This window comes from Neolamprologus brichardi, chromosome 7 (assembly GCF_056152115.1).
Source record: "Neolamprologus brichardi isolate AB-2024 chromosome 7, ASM5615211v1, whole genome shotgun sequence".
Taxonomy (NCBI): Eukaryota; Metazoa; Chordata; class Actinopteri; order Cichliformes; family Cichlidae; genus Neolamprologus; species Neolamprologus brichardi.
Window position 1 is genome coordinate 37,872,982 of NC_142110.1, and position 22,646 is coordinate 37,895,627.

The 22,646-nt window shown below is 38.0% G+C and overlaps 2 protein-coding genes across 12 annotated transcripts in view; one reads left to right on the plus strand and one right to left on the minus strand.

Annotated features, from left to right (window-relative positions):
* Window positions 1-8,486, plus strand: part of vsig8a (V-set and immunoglobulin domain containing 8a) — a 73,191-nt gene extending 64,705 nt beyond the window's left edge. The window contains exon 7 of the mRNA XM_006795627.3: window positions 8,270-8,486. Coding sequence (XP_006795690.3) covers window positions 8,270-8,486 — 217 coding nt within the window. The remainder of the gene's footprint in view (window positions 1-8,269) is intronic.
* Window positions 8,487-8,876: 390 nt separating this feature from the next.
* vav2 (vav guanine nucleotide exchange factor 2) overlaps window positions 8,877-22,646 on the minus strand; it is a 209,423-nt gene continuing 195,653 nt past the window's right edge. For 4 of the 11 annotated variants that reach the window (XM_035909846.2, XM_087843569.1, XM_087843570.1 and 1 more), the window contains 10 exons: window positions 21,469-21,596; window positions 19,722-19,793; window positions 19,526-19,581; window positions 19,147-19,263; window positions 18,515-18,602; window positions 18,260-18,383; window positions 17,466-17,507; window positions 14,421-14,510; window positions 13,795-13,949; window positions 8,877-11,571 (listed from right to left, as the gene is read on the minus strand). In XM_035909846.2, coding sequence (XP_035765739.1) covers window positions 11,524-11,571; window positions 13,795-13,949; window positions 14,421-14,510; window positions 17,466-17,507; window positions 18,260-18,383; window positions 18,515-18,602; window positions 19,147-19,263; window positions 19,526-19,581; window positions 19,722-19,793; window positions 21,469-21,596 — 920 coding nt within the window. In that variant the 3' untranslated portion in view covers window positions 8,877-11,523. The remainder of the gene's footprint in view (window positions 11,572-13,794; window positions 13,950-14,420; window positions 14,511-17,465; window positions 17,508-18,259; window positions 18,384-18,514; window positions 18,603-19,146; window positions 19,264-19,525; window positions 19,582-19,721; window positions 19,794-21,468; window positions 21,597-22,646) is intronic. The other 7 variants (XM_035909849.2, XM_087843575.1, XM_087843572.1 and 4 more) reach the window with 3 other exon arrangements.

Consider the following 22,646-nt stretch of genomic DNA (forward strand, 5'->3'; position numbering starts at 1 on the left):
TAAACAACCATTCTTTCAATGATGAATATCAGCGATATCTGGCCTTATAGAACTCGGAGCCATTTTCCCCAGTGTTTTACAAATTTCTCATACTCAAAATTCACTAAAAAAGTAATCTTTTCCATCTTCTAAATCTCAAAAGTTACATCAATCCAGCTGTTTAATGTTGGTGGATCCTGTGTTAGCCACCTTTTGGTCAGTGACTTTTTACTTGCAGCTAGCAGCACACCAAGTAAGTATTTATCTATACCCTTTATGTCTGAGGGTATGTATCCTAAAAATATGGAGTTGAAATTAAAGTGTAAATATGTACTAAATATGTTTTGCATCACTTTATGGACTTCTCTCCAGTAGTTCTTAATATTCTTACAATCCCAAAATATATCGTAGTGGTGTGCTGTTTCGTAGCCACAGTTTCTCCAACATTCACAACTTCCATCATCATAATGCGCTTTTAAAGCTGGGGTAGTGAAAAAACAAACAACACTTTTCCAGCAGAATTCCTTCCACATATGTGAGTTGGATAAATGCCCTCGCTGTAGTGGGTATTTGGTTTTTAATGTTTCGAGTACAGAAGTTTCTTAACTGTAAGTATCTAAGTGGTCTTGGTTTTCTAAATGAAACGTTTGCTTTAAAGTTTGGAAACTCATAATTTCATCTTCCTTTACAATATCACATATCAATGTGATTCCTTTATCTATCCAGTTTTTAAAACTAGGGTCTATTTGATTTGGTGTGAATTCCGAATCATATGCACACCATTTTAATATTTTTATATCCTTCTCCAGCTTATTTTCTTTTACCACCATTTTCCAAACCCCTAGTGTGGCCTTTACCCAAGGATTTCTTATTTTGGAAATGTAGTCCTGTAGATTTCTATCTGCTAGAACTGCCTGTGTATGCATATTGGTTATTGTTTTGCATTCAATTTCCTTCCATGCTGCTACATATGAGGGATCGCACCAGTGCAACACTACCCTGATCATTGCTGAAGTATAGTATTTTTTTAAACATGGTAGGCCCCAGCCGCCATACTCTTTGGGCAGTTGTAATGTTTTGTATCGTATTCTGGGTCGTTTCCCTTGTCATATAAATCTAGAGATCGGTTTATCCCATTCAATAGAATCTTCTTGATTAATCTGGAGTGGGAGGGTCTGAAATAAATATAAACATCTTGGTAAAACATTAATTTTGATGGTTTCTATTCTAGAGCTTATGCTCAGACATGGATATGATTCCATTTTGTAAGGTCATCTTTGACTCTTTGATATACTGACATTTATTGTAACCTGCGATTTTTCTGTTTTGCCTTATATGTTGGGCTAGTGGCTCCAGAAATATAGCAAAGAGAAGAGGAGACCAGGCACAGCCTTGTCTCACTCCCCTCTCCAATGTTAGAGGTTGACCTAATCCTAAACCTCGCAGTCGGGTTATCATATAATGCAAAATGTTATGATTCAATTCCTGTTCTCCACATTCATCACTACAATGCAGATTTTTTTAACACCTTAATTTTATTCAGGGAGGGTAATGCAAATATAGTACACATGCTGACCTTATAACTTTTAAAACATACAGAACGGCAGTGGATACCACAAGTGTCTGGAGCAGTTTCTTAGATCTGTCTTTGAAATATCCTCCACGCTACACCATTAAATTTTTTATTTTTTTAAAATAACAAACTTTAATGCTCAATCTTTTGCAATTTTGTATTTGTGGTTTAGTAGCTTAGGGGACTACATATTCAATTGTGTTCTGCAGCCTTTTGTAATTATAATTTAGAGAGCTTTAATTTTGGAAGGAATGTCAGACTTCCTATTTGATATAGAGAAAGCCTGACAAAGTGGAAGGTAATGTTATTTAAAAGTACTGTTTTACTACTAAAAAAAACAGAGAAACATGTGGAACATGGTTGCATTTTTCAAGCAAAAGCTTTTAAAATAATATTCTTTGCTTTATGGAGGATCAGTACATAAGATCACTGACTTCTGCACCCTAATTATAGCTTAGGGTAAAGACTAGAAACAAAAATTTAATTCTATTGATTGCCTTTTTTTTGTGGCAGATCATAAATAGATAGCTATTGAAAGAAAAAAATGTTATAGCAGTGAGTACTGGTGTATATAATGTTTAAATCTCCAGTAAGCCAAACATTTTTAGCCCAAAGTCTGATCAACGTTTATGTAAACATATGTGTTATTTTAGAGGTTATATTTTGTAGGTAATATACACTCCACAGAATTGCATTAAGGTTTGGACAGTCAAAACACAAAAATTGTCTTCAGCAAATCCCAAAGGTCTCCACCAGTGGGGGTAAGATCCAGACTCTATGGTGGTAAAAATCCATGTATGAAAATAATGCTTTCTGAACCACTCATTCACAATTTCGCCTCAGCGAATCCAAATTCGGGGGGGGGGGGGGGGGGGGGGACAAATTGTAGTTCTAAGTCAAACTACAACTTGACTTAGAACTGTTTTCATGGGTGACAGTCATGCGTTTGGCCCATTTTTGCACAACCTGCTGGATTTGTTTACTTTTTTACTTTTATCTTACCTGATAGCCTAGAGGCTTTCGGGTAGAAAGCCCCGAAGGCTAACTTCCCCCGCTATTAGCGTCAGTCAATCCTACCTCCAAATACATCATTTCACTGGCTTGAAAAGATTTTGTAAAACTTTGCCATCCTCTGTAACTCTCTGCAGATTTCAAAAGCAGAGGATGTTCAAAGTGCATAATGTAAGGCAGTATTAAACACTGGCATGTAAACCATCTAAAAGTACTTTTAAAGAAAACTGAATTATTTAAAGTAAAATAAAATGTGTCCCACAAATATTGAAATAAATATGCAGAGAATGGAGTTCAATACATCCATCCATTTTTTGCTTATCCATTCAGTGTCATTCATACTTCTGTTTAGAATCATGTAACCCTATTAACCCTTTAAAGCCGGTCAGCACGCTCTGTTTTGCGTAACTATTTTAAAATCCCGGTAGCTCTGCAACCACGTGAGCTAGCACAATAATTCTTTTTGCATATGAAACCGGAGAAGTTGTACTTACATCTTATGCCATCAGCTTGTCCTCGGTCACAGTTTCCTTCCACATATAGCTTTGCAAAAACTGCATAAAAAGCACTTGCAGCAACAAAAACATAATATTCCAGAAACACGCTTTGCCGATCTGATCAGCTGTTCATAACACTTCCTACGTCCATCAGTGCGAACTATCGCATGTCCGCCATTACCTGCCCGAAACCGGAAGTGATGTCATTTTCACGGAAATGTAGTTTTTTACCATCAGGGCCTCATGAGCCTATACTGGTGTTTTTAAAAGTTATGTTTGACTTTATGACTTTCTGCGTCGTTTCTGGGATGCTTAGGACTCATATTGCACTGCTAGAAATAGTTTATTTTGATGCATATGCTGTTTTTTTGCAAATTTGCAGTATAATATTTATTTTTGTTTTTCCTGCAGTATATAAAAATTGGTGTATTTCAAAAATAAAACTATGAAGACACTCAAAATAAATTTCTTGTGGTGGGAAACTATTTTGTGCAACTTTTTTGTATTTACAGTTTTCAGGGATAAACCTCTTAAATTTCTCTAACTAGAAATATATGTTAAAAAAACAAAAACGATTTTCAATTTTTTTGTAGTTTATTGCACTTTTTTGCAATTTATGTAATTACTATGCACTTAATGCATGCATATTGTTAAAATTTAGGCTGTAATGGTTGTATTGATGTATAGCAACTTGAAATGCTCCCAAAAATGGCTCCACAGCATGTAAACATATAATATAAGCTCTGGCGGACTTGGTTCTATGGTAGGTCTTAAAGGGTTAACTGCATGTATTTAGATAGTGGGAAGAAGCCTGAGTACTCAGAGAGAGCCAGTGCAGATACAGGGAAAAAATGTGAACACCACACAGAAAGGCCTCAGCCAGATGGTGGAGTCACACCCAGAACCTTATTGCTGTGAGGCAAAAGCGCTGCCCCAAGAATAGTTTTTATTTTATAATTATATTTTTTCTGCTGTCTGGAAAATGCTTGCTAAGATTTTTCTCAACATATTGTCCAATATATTGAAGGATATGCTAATTTCCCTGTCTACAACATTTTAGTGGGATTCAAATATGGACTTAAACCTGGCCATTCCATAACCCTCCCTTCCTTCTTTTTAAGACCTTCCTTGGTGGACTTGTTTGCCTGTTTTGGATCATTATCCTAAGCTCCAGCTCCAGCTTTTGGACAGATGGCCTCACATCATCTTTAAGCAGTCTTTGATGATGCAGAATTCATGGCTAAATCAATGACTGCAAGCTGTCTGGTCCCTGAGGCAACAGAACAACTCCAAATCATAACAGCAACATGCTTCACAGTTCGTACAAAGTCCCTTTCCAGAAAAGCTGCCTTTGGTCTGCGTCAAACATGTCTGCTGTTTAAAATACTTTGGAGCTATTTTTAAATCCCATGAAAGACTCACAGGCATCAACAATGTCTTTACTTAAGGCCTTAGGGAGCTCTTCAGATCTTGGCACGATGACACCATATACCTCAGCAGCAGAGAGAACACCATGCCCTTGATGTCAGAGGTTTAAATAAGACAGGTAACTCGCTTCTAACGCGTTTACATTTCAAATACATCAAACATGCACAGGATGTATGTATTTTTTCACATTATTACCTATGTAATTCCTGCTACATTTTCTTGGGGGTTTTTTTGTACTTTGGCAGGAATGTTCAAAAAAGGCTTTGATGACCGTCACTTCTGGTACAGTTTTCAACAGTACACCTACTTGGAAATGGGGACAAGTTTTCACTAGCAGTTAAGGTAGTTTCACTACCTCTAAATTTCCCATTAATTACATTTTTTTAATCTACAGTAGACCTCTGCAAATTGCGAATCCTCCTGTTTTTTAGCCTTTTTTTGTGAAAATATTTTCATGGTTTAAAAATCCACATGTGAGAAAATCCAATTAGTTCATTTCTGGGTTATTATTTTTAGTGGAGTTTTCTCCCCTGGCTCTGGAACAGTGAAAACTGTGTAACTAGTTAAAAAGGGCATGTGGGACACCAAGCGCAGTGCTACTCTAGGGGCAATGTTCTGCAGATGACCTTATGTTCTGACATCTCTGAAAGGATTTCTCCTGTTGCAAATAAACATTGTCTCACCAAAAAGACAAAAAAAAAAAGAAATGTTGGAGTTGTGGTTCATATCCAGTTGAAAACAGCCCACATGCTTTCAAAGTAGACATTGAAACGAGTGCAGTGTCAGTGTGGGAGGACAGTGTTGTGCACAGGAGACAGAGAAGCACTTCAAGCCACAATACTTATACACGGTTCTCCATATCTGTGACATACTGAGGTTCAACACGTTTCACATGAACAAGTCATCAGAGAGAAATGCTAATAGATGGAAAATGGCAAAGCTCTAATAACTTGAGTGATGACGACTATAGTTAATGTCAAATCCACTGGGGACTTGAGTTTTCTGGATAAAAAGTAAAGAAAGCAGCTTGAAAAGTTCAGATTAGTCACAGGGAGAATCATATCAATTAAAATAGTGACTCAGCTCTCCATCGTGGCCAAAACATGGGAGATGTAGCATTTCACACTGAATCAAAGCACTGGGAGCACTGCTGCTGGACAGATACTTCTGACTACAGTGATCCTATAACTGAGGATGAAATTGGTAGATCGAACAGTGTGACTTACACTTGAAAGCAACAGTTGCTTATTTAGACATCAAGCAATTATCAAGCAAAACCGTCATGCATTTGGAGTCAATCTACCTGACAAAAATATACGTCAACCTATTTATCGGCCTGCAGGGGGCTGAAGCCTGTCCAAGTTGACTCATTTGATCCAGGCTTAACATAAATAATCCTAGATCAAATAATCCAGGCTTCAGTGTGTAAAGGAGTGTTACAATAATTACAGCAGATATAAAGAAGTCATTTTAAAAAGAAACAAACCCTTTGTATAAAGATTTTTTTTTAAAAAACATCAAAAAATATTATAATTATACATTATTATGCAGGAAGAATGAAAATGAATAGAAGCACAGAAGAAAACAATCGGTATGAATCCATTAATAACTTGCAGCTAATTCTGTATGCAGGTTAACAGTTTTCAAATCAGCCTTTATATAAATTATGAGTGAAATGGTTTCACTAGCAGAATAAAGTAGGTGTGGGAATACCTTGGAAATAAGATACTAATTAGAGTTTAATTAAACTAGTACACATTCAGTTCAGGGCAGTTTTTTTCCCCTCATAGGATGCTAGACCCAACACACCCAAGAGCCAAACTTGCCCAATTTTTTCCATTTCTACTAAACCAGGGTAAGTTTATTTCCTTTTCCGACAAAAACATGAGTCCTTGGCTGGCACAGGAGAGAAGAAAATTTCGAATTCGATAGGTGTGAGGATGTTTTCTTTGACAGAAAAGCAGATTCCAGCTGGTATTTCAAAGTTATATAAATGCAGAATGCAAAGTAGCTAAGCTTGGAAGCTGGCAGTGTTGACGAGGAGAGATTGTATGCTTCTGTATGCTGTTGTCAGTGTTTGCTGGTTGAAACCACCACCAGAGTGAATGTTATGCTTTAGTAGAAGAGGAGAAAGTTAAAGCAAGGTCTGCTGTGAAAGTAGGGGCCCCTGGGAAGAGCCTCCAAATAGGCAAAAACAACAAAGGTCTCTGCTTTTACCTACAGGGAAACATTATTTTGCTCGGTAAATAGTGTATGTCCACTGTGTGTGTGTGTGTGTGTGTAACAAATATATAGAAGGCAACTAAAAAATAAGACTGCTCTTTTTCATAAATACCACAATGTGTTTAAAGTGGGCTGTACTAAAACACTTTCAATTTTTATCCCATTGTTTTCTTCCAAAATGATTTCATTTGTTTTATTTTTGATGAATGCAGAGATAACTGTTCATATCCTTCACAATAAGCATAACCCAAACCACTGACAGTAATGTAGGTTACATTACTACTTTAGCCACTAACCTTATAAGCCTAAACAAATGTTGAGGAGATTAAAAAGCTAGTATTTGCAGCATTGCCTCTTATATATTTTAACGCTGGTATTTCAAACTGAAACAACACACTGAGCTTGCCAGTGTTTCCAAATAGAAATATAACACAAAAACTGTTCAGTAATAATGCCAACAGCCCTCCTTTCCAGAGCACTGCATTTGCTAAATCCAATGGCAATATTATTGTTCTGTTCTGATAAGAGAGGAGCCTTCATGTGCAGTGTTTTGTTCTTTGTAGCTGCTGCTACACTGGAGCTGGTTAATCTATGGCTCGATGTGCTTGCTCTTGTAAAACTACTGACATACTAAACATATTGGAATATGACAATTCTGATATTTTAAACGCCTTCAAGGTTAAATATAAAAGCTGTAGAACATAGACATAGACATCCTATAGTTTTTCGTTCCATGTTGGTTTTTGAGCTATGATATGCAAACTGCTCCAAAGTCTACACTTGCTGTTCTATCCATCTGTTTTGAAAGTACAGCCAGACCAACAACTTGTGTTGATTTGTTTTGGGCCAGCAAAAAAGCCAGTATTTAATGATTCTAGTGGAGTATTGGTTTGGACTTTATTATTGTTCACAGGTGGTCCTTTCTGAAGGAAATAATGTCTGAAAGTCCATTTGATGCAGTGGCTTTCTCCTTTGAACATAAAGTTAGTGAGAATTTGGTTGAATGGGGGCATATTCACCCAAATAATAAGCTTATCCTGAAAATAAAGCTAGACATTCATACTATGAAAGCTTAGCAGTTAAAGTGGATCTACAATCCATGCATCCATTCATTCTCTTCCACTTCTCTAATTCAGTGTTGCAGGGGGGCTGGAGCCTATCTCAGCTGCCACTGGGTAAGAAGCAGGGGAAAGGCAGACAGACGGACAACATTCACACCACTGGCCAATTTAGAGTCACCAATTAATCTAACCCCACTATCTGTATGTCTCTGAAGTCAGAGTACCTAGAGAGAACCTCCCCTATACAGCCAGAAAATATTTTACAAAAAGTATTTTTTGTAAAAGCCAGATTGCTTATTTGTTGCCAATTAGAGGACTCTTATAACTCTCTTCTTTTTTGGACTAATTACAGTAACAAACCAAACATGTTAAACTGTAACTTCAAATATATTTTAGTATTTCAGTTCAAATAATCGCCTGTTTTTGCCCAGCTTCTGCATTTACTGTCTGTAGAAATGCTCCTTTAACTCCCTCTATTCCACTTTTATGTCAAACAGGGAGGACGCGCCACCTCCTGACAGCCGCCCCGTCAGCCGTCACACAAGCCAGAGCGCCAGTCAGCTCCCACAGGTCACTTACTGCCCGGTTGATGGCACTGAGGTGATGTCGTTGAATGAGGGACTCAGCCACACTCCTTCCAGCACCAGCCACGGACACAGGCCGGTCAAACACACACCAGCAGAGTATAACAGCAAATATGGATATGCAGTGTGACACTCAGAGTGAGCTCAATTAAAGAGAAGTTTCAGGACAGTTTGAAAACTTGAAACTGAAAATATGCAGTAGTGGCAGTCCTGCTGAGACTTTAATTAACTAAATTCAAAGCTATGCACTGTGAGGATTCTATGATAACATTGTTCAATGTGATTGCTTTAAGATAATCTTAGTAAAAGGAAGTTCTGTTATTTGATTGGCTTGGATATATTAGATTGTATCCTTCAACATTTAGGTGGATGTCTATAAAGCAGATCATCGAAATATGTAGCTATAAAAGAGCATTAATTCAAGAAATTCAGAAATTCACTCTACTATTTGGAGATTGACGTTTAGGTGTTGTGTGACACAATTTTGCAATAAAATAAATGAAAAGAATCCAGTCTCAAATTTAAACCAAAAGAAATATTTATTCATGATAGACCTCATTTGGAAATACTCAACCATCCAAAAAATGTACACGAGTAAGTACTTATTTTTTTCTGAGGATGAACTGACAGGAGTTGAAATATTAATAGCCACATGCAATGGGTTCTTGTCCACTACAAAAAAACAAAACAAAACAAAAGAAAAAAGTGACTACAGCTGATGTCCCCCAAACCCCTTATTCCAGACAAAAAGGAGGCTTCCTGTGTGTCCCCGTTACACAGTGGTAGGACTTTGTGTTTTCCAGGGCATTTGGCCTTTGGAACAATTCACATCTTAGACGGTTACATGTTTAGAATCTAAACATTTTGGCATCCTCTGCTCCATAAGCCTTTGTGAACCAGCCAGAGCTGATGTGCTCAGTGTTTGCACTTTACTTCCAAAGGTTTTTGTTAAGTTGGTTCAAGCTGTAATGACTGACTTGTGTTTTTGACCTATTTGCAGCAAGAAAGCAGTCTTTATTATAAACATCTACATACATTCAAATTTTAGCAAAACCTTTTTCTATTGGTTGTGTGTGCTGAATCAATACAATACCAAGCATGACCTCATTCACTGCTGCTGCTATTTTTAGATCACCCTGTGTGGGTCCTGTTCTATCCCCTTCCACTCGAACTCACACTAGGTCTCCCACATTGTGTCAAAATGGCAACCATTCAGCTTAAGAGTGCGCAGCCCCATGATGTCAGGAACGCATATGGCTGAACTGATATGCTGCCTCTGGGCTTGAAAACTGCTAACTCATAACTGAAATCTGCCCAGCGACAGAGACCTAACTCTTACCACCAGTGATGGCTTGGAAGTTGGGTTAGTTGGATACAGTCGCATCCCTACTTTCTGCACAATTTGAGATCCATGGTAAAACTACAGAAGCAGACATTGTGAGAATAAAATTAATAAAAGCAGCAGCACTTTAAGTGGCCCACGGGTGCACAAGTACATGACCCTGAAGGAGTCCTTGATGTTTAGGGACAGAGTCAACTGCCTTTCAATGTCCGCAACATGGTAATTTTTTGAAAAATGAGAAGACTGAAATGAAAGCCATTCATTAAACTGTAGATCGTGTTCCATAACAACTGAACCCTTTAAAAGAAAGAATTGCCAAAAATTAATACCTGTACAATACTAGATTCAGAAAGCTGCCTGGTACATTTGTGCTGTCAATAGAAAAACTGATGCCAGCACACTGTGGTGTAAATAGCTATAAATCTATTAAGTGTGTATGGCAGGAAGAAATGAGTGGAAATAAATGGAAACACTAAGCACCGCAACCCTAGAAAATCACAAAGCGATTAAGTACATCTTCTGTGGTTTAACGTCTATAGCACACACAGTTTTTCCTTCAGATGAAAACACTGTTTATCAGTCTGCACAACACGAAAATAATTTTCACACAGGAACATTTAAATTAAGGGGGATACAATCCCATCACCTGATCAACTCTTTAGAAAACAGTAAGGCAAGGTAGAAAAATCATAAATCAATTAAATCCTGTGCAGACACTGAAATACAGCTAAATTTGGCTTTAAATAATAATAATGATAATAAAAAATTGTTGGTCCAGTTTAAAAAAAAAAATGAAGAAGCATGATTCTGTGCAAGAAAAATCACATGAAAAACACTGAGACTGTGTGACGTGACTGCTGAGTTGAAAGTTTTCCCTTTCATATCCATCTGACTGACGACTGACTTGTAGACTGTGTATGGCATTGTGTTGGCTATAAAAAAAAAAGAAAAACACATCCAGTGAGTTCATCCAGTGGCCATTTAGGACATAAATGCCTCACCATCTTGTTTTCGGGGGCTCAAGCTCCTCTTTTAGTGAAGTATTTTTGAGCATGGCAATGTTCTTGAGTGGCTGAAGTTGAGGTTCAGTAAGCAACACCCATTCTTCAAAGGCACCATACTGTACATTGGTCTGTGTGTGCGTGCGTGTGCGTGTTTATGTGGGCCACATATGAGCACATGCATACATGGAGAAGTAAAATCAGTCAACAAAGTCGATTCCCTCCACTGATGACAGCCCACAAGGCATCACCATGACAACTAAGGCAAAATCTTTCAACATAAAAAACACAGCATTTTTTTTTCTTTCTTATTTTAGGTTTTCGGATCAGATTCTTTGCTTAAAATCAACTCCCCACAATAATCATTAGTAATGATGATAATCTCTATTCAATAAATTATCTATACTGTACAATTATTTCACCTCGCGTAGACCTGCAAAAAAAGGGGAGCCTTTTTTTTTTTCAAAGTAAAGCTATCAGCAGTCAGTTTCTGCAGTGTCCTCAGTCCTCAGTAAAGTCTCTGCAGAGCACACAGAGGCTGACAGACAGCAAGCCATTTTTTCCTTTTTTCCCCTGTACAGAAATTAAACAGGACATCCAGCAAAGACAAAAGCTGATGCATAATTGAAGATAAACAGAGTAGAAACACTCGCTGAAAAATGAGTATCCAGCAAAACAACAACAAAAAAAAAAGTTCTTTGTTGGGTTTTTTTTTTTTTTTCCCTTGTGTTATTTTCCTGGAGAGACTGAGTAATTTTCTCTGAGAACAGTAGATAGAAGATGGTTCCTGATTTAAAGGGAGCCAGACCAGCAACATCTGAGCCTTACTGCACTCCTTCTTCATCCACATAAGTTGAAGGAAACCATCCAATCTGTAACATGAAACAGTAATTATCAGACACACACAGTATTTTACATCAACCAGTATAAACAAAAGATGTTAATTGGGTTCATTTATTTGCTTTTTTTGTTTTGTTTACATGCTGTGAATCCATTGGATGTGCACCACGACTACATTAGGCCGAGAGCTCTCGGAGCTCTTTCCTCTATATTATTTTGGCAGAAGATGTGCGTTATTTTCCGATAACTGCACAGCTCAGCAGCATCCTTGCCTCTGTTCTGAAAAAATACTTGAAGGCTACTTCAAATGCTACTTCAGCTGTTGCTAGGCTACGACTTCTCCTACTTGTTAGAATTGTAAAGCATGTACTGAACTAACAGAGATAATAGAAACACAAAGGTTGTATTTACAGCAACACAAAGACATCCATTAATACCTGTTGAGGTCTGTATCTGGGTATGTTTTGTCAAAAGAAAATCTCATCCTGAGTCTCTTAATTTTCCTGAATTGGACTGGGTGTTAAAATGCTGAAATGAGGTAGTTGAAAGTAGCAGATGTCTTAATTTAAAAAGAGAAGCAATAATATTTTATGTGCTCAAGTTAAGTCGTGATTCAATTAGTAGCATGTGTACTGTCCATAAACACAGATCAGCACCATGCATATTGGCTGAATTAATCGCTGTGATGCCTGTGGTGCTGCACATGAATGTTAGGGTTGGCGTGATATGTGAAGATTTCAAAATGGTCATTTTTAATTCAACAGCAGGGGAATGAAAATATATTTGCAGGGACCACCGCATCCCATGTGCACACGTGGAATAAAACAATTCATATTTTGCCGTATTTTAGTTTGAAACCAGACAGAACCAGCTAGCCAGGAAACTACATTAAAAGAAAAAAGCTAATAGAAACCTTTCAGCTGTAAAATGAACAAGAGCTAGTAAATGAACCCATAATATGTAATGGGTCTTTGTGGAGAAACCACCAACCAAATGATAATCTACTTAGCATAGGCTCTGGGAGAGCTTATCTTTGCTGGACACAGAATGGAGACTTCCGCAACGTTCTTCACCTTATAAGAAGCTACACAAAGTCATGTCTACACAGAACTGGGAAGTCAAGCTTTTCTTGGGTTTAACACAGCAAAGGAAGGACAATGAATACTCATCAGTTGCACTAGGTTATTCACCTAGGTCAAATCTTATTCTTATAAATATCAAGAATGTAAAAAAAGACGTAAAAAGCCATTAAACAGCAGCTCTGATGTCGTCACTAATAGCCACTACATTCAGCAAATCATCCAATTACGGTGGGTATTTCTTCATAATGTAGAAATAAATAGTATCTAATTTTGTGAGCTTGATGTCTTTCTCATACACAGCAGCAATCAAGACATGAAAACTTAGAGGCTTTGTCAGACTAGATTTGCAACCAGCTAAAGTAGTCGACCTGGTTATCATAGTATATGATACACAAATGTCAATGTATTTGCTGTACACACTGCATTAGCAAATACTTTTTTTGCTGAGTTCTACCAGGTGTAGATGTGCTTTTTTTTTTTTTTTAAGTCGGCACATTTCAGCTTTCATCAACTGAATACAGATGACCTTTTTTACCACTTCTGTTCCATCAAGGTCATACATTACAGAGAGACCAATCCAAAGAAACTGCGTGTGCAGGCAGATGGTTTCATAGGAGAAAGTTAAAAGCTTATTTCCAGCAATCCACACAAGAGAATAAAAGTAAGGTGGGGAAAACACAGATAAAAATCAAAACTAGACTCTGTGGCATTTTTACACCAGGCTGTACAGCAGAGTGTGGTAAGGTTTAGCTTTACAACCGCTCAAGTTGTGGAGATCCTCTGGCTCCACAGCACAACTCTAAATTTACAGCCTAATAGGGAACGTTCCTAAAATAAAATGCTGACATCACATTCACTTTTACCGCCATCCTATTAAACTGGCACATTTCCCAGGAGCTAGTTTTTGTCTTTCAACCACATCTTTTTGTTTTGTTTTTCCTTTTCCCCCGATATCACTGGTTAAATTGTCAAATGTATCAATGCACTTTTGGGGACATGCTTTCCCCAAATTTCTCTTTTGCAGATCTCTAACTTAATAAAGTTAACTGGATACATTTTTGATCAAACTCAAAATATTACAACATTAAGGTATTTAATCCAGTGGTGGCTTTTATGCCTCGGGTCTGGTCAATTTCCCATCCACAACTAAACACTTTACTCATAGTTACTTACTCTTCCATTGGCTTCTCCTTTCCACCAGCCCTGGTCTCCACCGATCTTGCTGTAGATTTTGACAATGTCGCCTTCTCGCAGTGACAGCTCTCTCATGTCTCGCGCTGCAAAGTTATACCTGGCCACTGCTGTGCTGACCACTCGAGGTGTAAACACTGAAAATTGATAACAATAGGAGTTGAGCCATAGTTAATTAACTCAATGGCACACCGCTGAATTCGTAACAAGAGTTATTATTTACTGGTATTGATGAATATTCATGTTTATGTATGAGGGTGACGGTTGTAAGACAAGGTCACACTGAACATAATGGTAATAATTAGTTGTGAAGAATGTACAGAGGCGAGATGGTCAGGTCAGTTTTCAGCGTGACACGCTGTTGCCACAAAATGACAAGTGAGCAGGACAACTTGTTTCATCACTGGAGAGGAAATTGGTTTTCTTTTCTTGATTTAATGAGGAAATGTCATCCTGAGAAGAACTGCAGTGTTCTTGTTAATGAAAAGAGTGCCACAGAGAAGAAGTAATGAGGTCGAGGTACATAGGCTTATTATGTAATTACAAGAGATGCGGCGCGAGAACACAACAGAGGCAGCGGGGGAAAGGAAAGGATAAGTAGATAGTACCTGACCAAAAGGGGGCTTGGCTCTGAGAGGAGGAGAAGTTGAGGCCCTGTGGACTGAGGAAGGAGAAGTTGTAGGATGCACAGGTGGCTGCTGAGAGGAGGAGAGAGAGAGAGCGAGACAAGGGAGGAAGTAAAGCTGGAAAATGTTTGAGGTGAACACATGCAGAGGCGAAGCCAAAGAAGCAGAAAGATAAAAAGATTTTGCATTGAAGCTTTGTGTGCCTGTGCGTTCGGTTCTCATTATATTTAATCTTAACCATGTAGGTGTTGCAATTTGACTGCTTTAAGAGTGTGAATTTATTTACAAAGTCTCAAACAGAAGCAGCGTGGGAACTCTGTTGTTTTTTAGAAAGAGTCTGTTCTGTTCCTATTAGTGACATTATTATTCAGTATTACACCAACCTGCAAAATACATTTTGGTGTTATGTTTATTTAACTGTACAATTTACATTATATTATATTAAGAAAAACATATAATGTCACTAATAGGCATTACGATGACAGCCCAACTGAAGGTTGGATTAACAAGACTTCATCATTTGTGACAACTGATCAAATGCTGCTTTCCATTTTTATGCAGATGGCACTGTTATCTATTATTTACAGTAGTGAAAGCCTTTAAATAGCTGCAGTCTGCGTTTCATGTTGTTCCCATTTAACTCAACTTAAATGGAGGAAAATCCAAGGTCATGCTATTTTCAAATAAAGAGAAAGATAAAAGCTGCTAAAAGGGCTGAAAGTGAAATTATCAAAAGATATTAGTATTTAGTATTGGTATGCATTTAATTCTTTTATTTAACAAGGAGACAGAGAGCTAAAACTTACATTAAGATTCTTTATTTTTTTCCCTCCAGGCAATGAATACGCTGCTCTTTATGAACGCACTCAAGAAACACAACAAGCTGGACACTATACCGATGTTCCTCATGTTTTACTACCATTTTATGTTAAACTACTATCCAATTGGTTGTTATTTTTTCCTTTTTTTTTTTAAATATAAAGACATAGTTTTACAGCCTCTAATTTCTAATATTTTAAAGACAGAGGTGTTGATTATGCTGCTCTTTTTTCTGGAATAACCACTTTTAAAAGATTGAAAAATTAGTACTCTCGTTCACTGTGATATCTCTTAGAGATGCACTGAAATTTATTTGAAATTGGACCTTTTTTGTTCTTGATGTATAATTGCACATGATCTTGATTTTGTGCTTGCTCACTTGCACATTGTGTCACTTGTGTGTATAAAATCTCTGCAGCTCTCCAGGCCAGGTCACACTTTATTTGATTTTATTTTTTCTCAAACTTATTTTTCTCAAATAGATATTTACCTGAAGGTCTACAAAAAACTAATAATACAGACTGTGACAAAGCTCAAATAATCTCAAACAGCTTTTTTGACATTGAGATCACTCAAATGGCCTGCACAGCCACCAGATCCAAGTCAAATAGAGTCACCCTTTGGGATATTCTGGGACAGAAAATTCCCATTGTGAATATGCATTTGAGAAATCTGGAGCAACTTTGAACCAAAAAGGAGGGGCCAACCTGGAGCTATGTAGCAAAGGAGTTAGCACTGGCCACCCAGCAAAGTGGCCACTAAAGAAAACTGACTGGCTTCCTCTTATCTCTGTACACATGTGTAAAATCCCACACCACCTTTTACAAATCCTTTTCCTGGACTTGGAACAGAATTCCTTTTTTGAGGAATAATAGACAGAGGGATCTAAAATTGTTACAACTTGTTGAAAGGATCAAGAAAACAGTAGTAGTAGTAAAAGGTGACATCTTATGAAGCTCCACTGAAATTCACATGAAACCTGAGCTTTTTGTTCTTAATATGTCATTACATACGATATGGATGTCGTTGGGCCTGTGTGTCACGTGTGGTTATTGTAGGGTCCTATTATTACAGGGCCTTTACGTTACAAAGCGCCTTAAGGGGGGCTGTTGTCATGATTTGGCACTACAGAAATAAAACTGAAGTAGTTGTGCTATTTATTTTATATAAAATCAACTCCCCACAATAATCATTAGTAGCTGCCCTATTTATTTTATATAAAATAAATAGGGCAGCTATATAATATAATATATATTTTCCAGCTGCTTCAATTGTTGTTGATTTGACTTATCAGAAAATGTTTGTGTGAACTCAGCCCTCTCAATCATAATAGAGTTGAAAAGTAAAAGTACGCGCTTGGAAACAGTCAAGGATAAAACTGAGAGGAAACCCATTATTAGCAAAAACTCCAGTTGTCTCCATCCGTGTACAACTTCAGCCAAAACAGGAGGAGAAATGATTTCACTATACTGGCCAGTTGGGTCTTTGTGAAGAGCGAACAAAGTGAGGCCAGTGTAGGACAGAAGCTAGCACAAAGACACAGCCAGTATTCATATAGTGTAATGGCCACGAAGGGCAGCCAATTCAGTCATTCCACAGGCTGGAGTTAGCTGACTTTCTCTTTGTCACTCTCTTTATCATTTCACACTGCTGCCCTCCTACTCTGCCCAGCTGCCCCTCTGGCCTCCATCTTTTTTTTTTGTCTGTATGAGTCATGAGAGTCACTGTCCTTGGGAAAAACAGAGGACAGGGGAAGACAAAGAGAGTGGGAGGAAGTGTGTCTCATTTATTTTACCCCCTTCTTACAGTATCCACAGCCACGGTGTCATGAAATTTAATTTGTACTGGACCAGCGTATTTTGGTAACAGAGAGTGAAAAAGGTATTTTCATAATCGTGCATTGAAGCAGGTATTTAACATGCAATGCTCCTTCAGTCTCCATGCAAAAACACTGACACTAGCATTTGAAGATGTCTGTGCATGTCTCGTTAGAGCTTTGGGTGGTTCCACTCAACTTCCAGTGGGCATTACCCAAAGCTCATTAATGGAAATGAGGTCTGTAACATGAGTCAAGTGGTAGAAAAGTTAAAGCCACAAGTCATAGTGTATTTAAGAGTCAAGTCCAAAGCCAACCACATGTGATTTTATATGGGAGAGACATGGCACTAAAAAGAATCCTGAATAGAAATATCTGAATAAATCTTGTACCTACTACTCCCTCCAAAGGGCCAACCGTCTGCTTTATAATAGCTGAAACAGAACAGACAGAAGTGATTCCAAAATCTATACAAGTTTTTTTTCTTGGCTTACTGCATCCATAATGAAAATTAGTCTCGTATTTGTTCAAATGCCCTTGCGGGATCAACCAGATATGTTGATTCTGTTGGCACACTGGATTGAAGTGGAATTTAACTCTTGAAGGTGCTGTATAAAACTTTATAAAACTTAAATATCATGAGGCAAAGTCACCTTTTTTTATTAGATTTTTCTGGTTATTTATGCAGCTTTTTATTAACGTTGCGGCTGTCTCCTTATTCATTTAGAGAGGGGCTTAGTGTTAGCCTGAATAAACTCCCAGGTGCTGTTATGAAGATGCCTGCCAAGGAGTGAAACTTGCTTCTAAAAGAATGATGGATGTTTTATCTGAAGATGTTCTCAAAACTTAGCTTCATCAGAACCACACTGATAAGCATCGTGGTCACTTAATCTATACTATGAATCCACATATTAAGTTACTTGGATTAAGTTATCATTAACACGGAAGGACAAACATTAGGCTCTCTTTCACAACCGATAAACATCAAACCGTGCTCTGCCAAAACGCTTACTGACTATCATTTGTCAGCTGGCTGTACTTAGCTGTTCATTGCTCAAGGATCTAATATGATTTTCTGGTACTAACAGATTGTGTTGTTTGCAGAGTTTGGCTCCTATGCGGTATCAGAATGACTGCAGAAGTGGAAAGTCAAGTATTGGAACAGAGAAAAATTCAAAAGGTTTACCTGGTGAGCGTGTGTTGGCCCGCGTAAGCGAGCGTTCTCTCGACTTGTAGGGGTATCTCAGTGTGGTATCTAACAACTTGAAGCTTTCTTTCAGCGAATGAGACTGATAGTACTCCACAAGCTCCTGTAAAGTAACAGGATACAAAAAGGTGAATTTTTCTGCTTTCACATTGACAACAAGCTCCTATGGGTGTTTCTGTGTTGGCAGTTCAATATATGACCTTTTTTCTTTTTTAACAGTTTAATATGACTTACCAACAGACTTTCAAACTTCTTTGCCTCTGTGATGTGTATCCAGCTGTCTTTTTCAATGACTTTGATGTGCTTTACTTCATCGTTGAATCTGTAAAGAGAAATCACCAAGAACAGATGTTGTTTTTCCACTGTTATCGATTTTCTTTATCCATATCTTGCATATTACTGTTGAGCCTGTATTCTCCTGTGCCCTTAACTTAATGTGTTCTGCTGCTCCACACATTTCTTTTTCAGTACATCTGATTGAATAAGATGAAAATTAAGTATTTTTTCTTAACAGATTTGTTTACTTAATTATATTGAGCCTGGTCCCCACAGTCACTCATCACCTGAGTTAGACACAAATGTGTAAATGTGCATTCCCTTTCCCAACCCATCATTATATGACAACTCCAGTAAAGAACTCATGGATTTTTTTTTTTCCCTCTTGAGAATGCATCCTCTCATTGAAAAGGCACAAAAAAAGGAAGGATTAAAAAAAAAAAGCAATTACTGAGTAGTAATTTGCTGGAGCTAAAAGATGCACAGAAAAAGCTGACCAGGGCTCCCTGTGAGAATATTTATTCCCCATGAGATATGGATAAAAACCTTCCCTTGACATTTTCCTCTCCTGTAAGATCTGAAATACTCACTTGATGCTGATGGCGAACCTCTCCGCCTCAGCCGTCCTCTCTCTGATAAGGTAGGTCCCACTGCAGTGGGATTTTAAAAGGTTGTCTGCCTGCTGCCGCTCCATGTTTCCTGCAAACCTACAGAAAAAACAAAACAAAAAAACAGTGACCTCTAAATTTAAAGTTGTTTCATCAAATGACACTAAAAGCTTTAAAAACACTACACCCATATAGTAATTAATCTTTTGGTTAGGGTCAGCTTGCTTTCAATTGAACCACTGCTTTGAGATAACGCTATAGTTTAACATTAACAGATCTGCACTAATTACAGGATATTGACCTTGGGCTAATGGTACCTTATAGTGCACAGGCCCATTAAATGCACAGTTATGGGTCTTACCAAGGATATCCATAGTAGTCTGCATCCCTTGAGGACGACCGGCATGACTGGAAGGGCTGTCGCACATAACAGACACCGTTCATTAAAGAACACAGCACAGGACTAACTGACATGCACATGCATAAACTCGTCCAATCTCAAATCATACACACTGTAATCAGTCACAACCCACTTTACAGGTGTAAGGGTGCATTACCTTTGGGTCCAAACAAGGCTTTACATAGGAACTGGGGAAAAAGCCGCTCTTTTGTGTCTGTATCAGCTTTCCCTGTAAGACAAACACAGGGTAAGTTTATTTCTAGATGTGAAACAAAACTGTGCTTACTTCAGGCAAAGAAATACTTTAGAACATCTGTGGAAAAAAGGGGAAATGGGTAATATATAGTTTAGTGTAGATGCAGAAAATTTGGAAATCCTAAGGCGCACTGAAAAATTTGTAGGGTGTATAGAGGAAAAACTAAAACTGAGAACTATATTTCCTCCTTGCAGGTAATCATTGTTAAGTAAGACTATATTGATAAACAAATATCTGAAGCAGAGATTCTTTAGTTTAATGTGTATAATGTGAAACAGTGTTACGTTGGTGCCTCCTAGTGGTGCCAGTTTATCTGCACTGGATTAGTTTTGTCAAAACATTTCTGAAAGACGATGTATTCACTTGGCGCTAAATAAATATTACACACTATGCATCATATTTTCGGTGCTAGATGTTGTATGTACAAACTTTCCCCATCAAAGTCAGACAGAGGATGAAATGACTCCACCATCTTATGCCTGCAGCAATCGATTTTAAACTCTGCACACCCGCTGACATCACACTGAGAGATTAAACTGCCATGCTGTAGAGGGATAGCCTACTGTTATAGCTAAGATCAATTAATGTCATCAGAAAGTTGCCCAGAGTCACTTCAGGAAAAGCCAGCCTGATATTAGAGTCGGTGATTCAGCAGGAATGCCAACAGTTCCTGGAGCAAACAGTGTCACAGTTCCTATCATCCAGACTAATTCACTGCAGAGGATCCTCCAGGTCTGCACGTACACTTCTTCTAATGTTCAGCTAAAAGTGATTTATTTCCATTGGTGAAGGTGCAAAGAAGTCTTTAACTTCCTCTAAGATTTTAGAACAATTTTAGGCGAGCGTGGCTCAGTTTATCATTCAAACACTCTTTAAAGTATCCTGTGGTATTTTAGTGAGACGCACAAGCCAAAGCACTATTAATTTAAACTGACAAGGTGACAAGGGGACTCTGTTTACAAGATGTGCGCTGGAATATGATGATGATTTGCAACTACAAGAAAAATTATCTTTTTTTTGTAGCATGGGGGGAAAGAAAGCACTTAGGGATTTGCCTACTCCACAGCAATTTGAATTAAGGGCATTTTGGGGTATGTTACTGTACTTGCTCACCACCAGAGGGATAAGATTGATAGTGCTTTCTGCAGCCTGGTTAGAAAACATGAAAAGAAATGACGGAAATGGCTCCAAAGGCAACAAAACGTTTGCTACTGGCAACTCTAAAGCTCAGTATAAACACATATATCTTGTTTGTTCAATCAATACAAAAAAAACAGTGTGTGTAAAAACTAATATACAGTTTTACAGGAGGTTGTGTGCTTAGACTTTAGTTTTGCTGATTATAAGACTCCACCAAAGTCATTGCAATTGTCCAATAAAATAAGGTTTTTGTCCAGATCTAATAATAGCGATCCTATATGCTAACTATTTCGATCTGGAAGTGCCGGTATTTGAACAAAGACAGAACCTTGACTTATGTTCTATACTTTCTATCTCACAGGTAAACAAAATTGAATTTAACATGAGAATCACTGATTCATTTCAAATTCACTGTGTGAGGTGCTGTGCCAACATCAGCTGTCTGCGTAACAAGCTGTGTGTGTCAAAGTGGGGGATGGATTGATTTAAAAATGATTGACTACTCTACCTCCCACCATGTGATATCCGGGTCTCCCTTCAGAAGCTCGATAAAATCTCCTGTTTGGAAACAGAGAGGTGTCTTCCCCGGAGGCACCGGTGTGCCATGGTAGTTCTTCACTGCCACCATCTTAGGACCTGCAATAACAGTCAGTGCCCAGTACATTACCGCTTCCAGCTTCTCACTAATAAAAAGTCCACTGACATTGAGAAAACAAAAGCTGTAGAAGAGTTGTGAAAGAAAAGATCAGATTCTGCAAGTGTACCTAATAGTGTCAGTCAGTGTATCTCTACTGTACTTCTGCATACTCTACTAATGCATTTATATTGTGGAAAGGTTACTTTTTTGTAATATAATAGAGAAAGGTAAACTTTTACATATTATATTTTCATTAGCTGTAAAGTTAAATATCTGCAGACTTTCTCAAATTTGGAGTATTGATGCTTATTGACAGACTTATTGGCATATTTAATTTTGGGTTTGCATTAGTTAGTATTCAAACTATATAAATAATGTGTATCTCTCGTTCTACTTCAGTACATGCAACCACAGTGAGGCAAGACTCCTAGCTTGACAGTTGTCCAAATGATAGTCGACTCCCTCCTCGAGGACGTAACACCACACAAGGTCATTGCAAAAAAGGCTGGCTGTTCAGTGCTGTATCAAAGCATATCAATGAAAAGATGAACCGGCCGGGAAGAGTGCAGAGCCAAGAGAGGTGACCAGAGCCTTCACAAAAGTGTCAAGTCCACTCAAGAAGAGCTTCACAACAAGTGGGCCGAGGTTGGAGTCAGAGCATCAGAAGCCACCACACGTAGACCTCTTCAGGATCAAAGCTACAACTGTTAAATTCCTAAAATCATGCCACTCCTGAAACAATGGAAAACATCAGATGCAAGTACCTGGTTTAAAGAGAAAAAGAAGTGGACTGTTGCTCAGTGATCCAGGTTTTCTTTTGATTTCAATTAGAATCAAGGTTCTAGAGTTTGGGTGAAGGATGGAGAGGCACACAATCAAAAGGGTTTGTGGAAACCTCATGCTAGAATTCAATCTTTGATTATTTAGGGTGCCATGCCATCTGCTGGTGTTGATGGTTGCTGCTCTACTCTGTCCTATCACGTAAAAATTCAATGTAACCACCTACTAGAGCACTTCATGTTTCCACCTGACAAAAAGTATGGAGCATA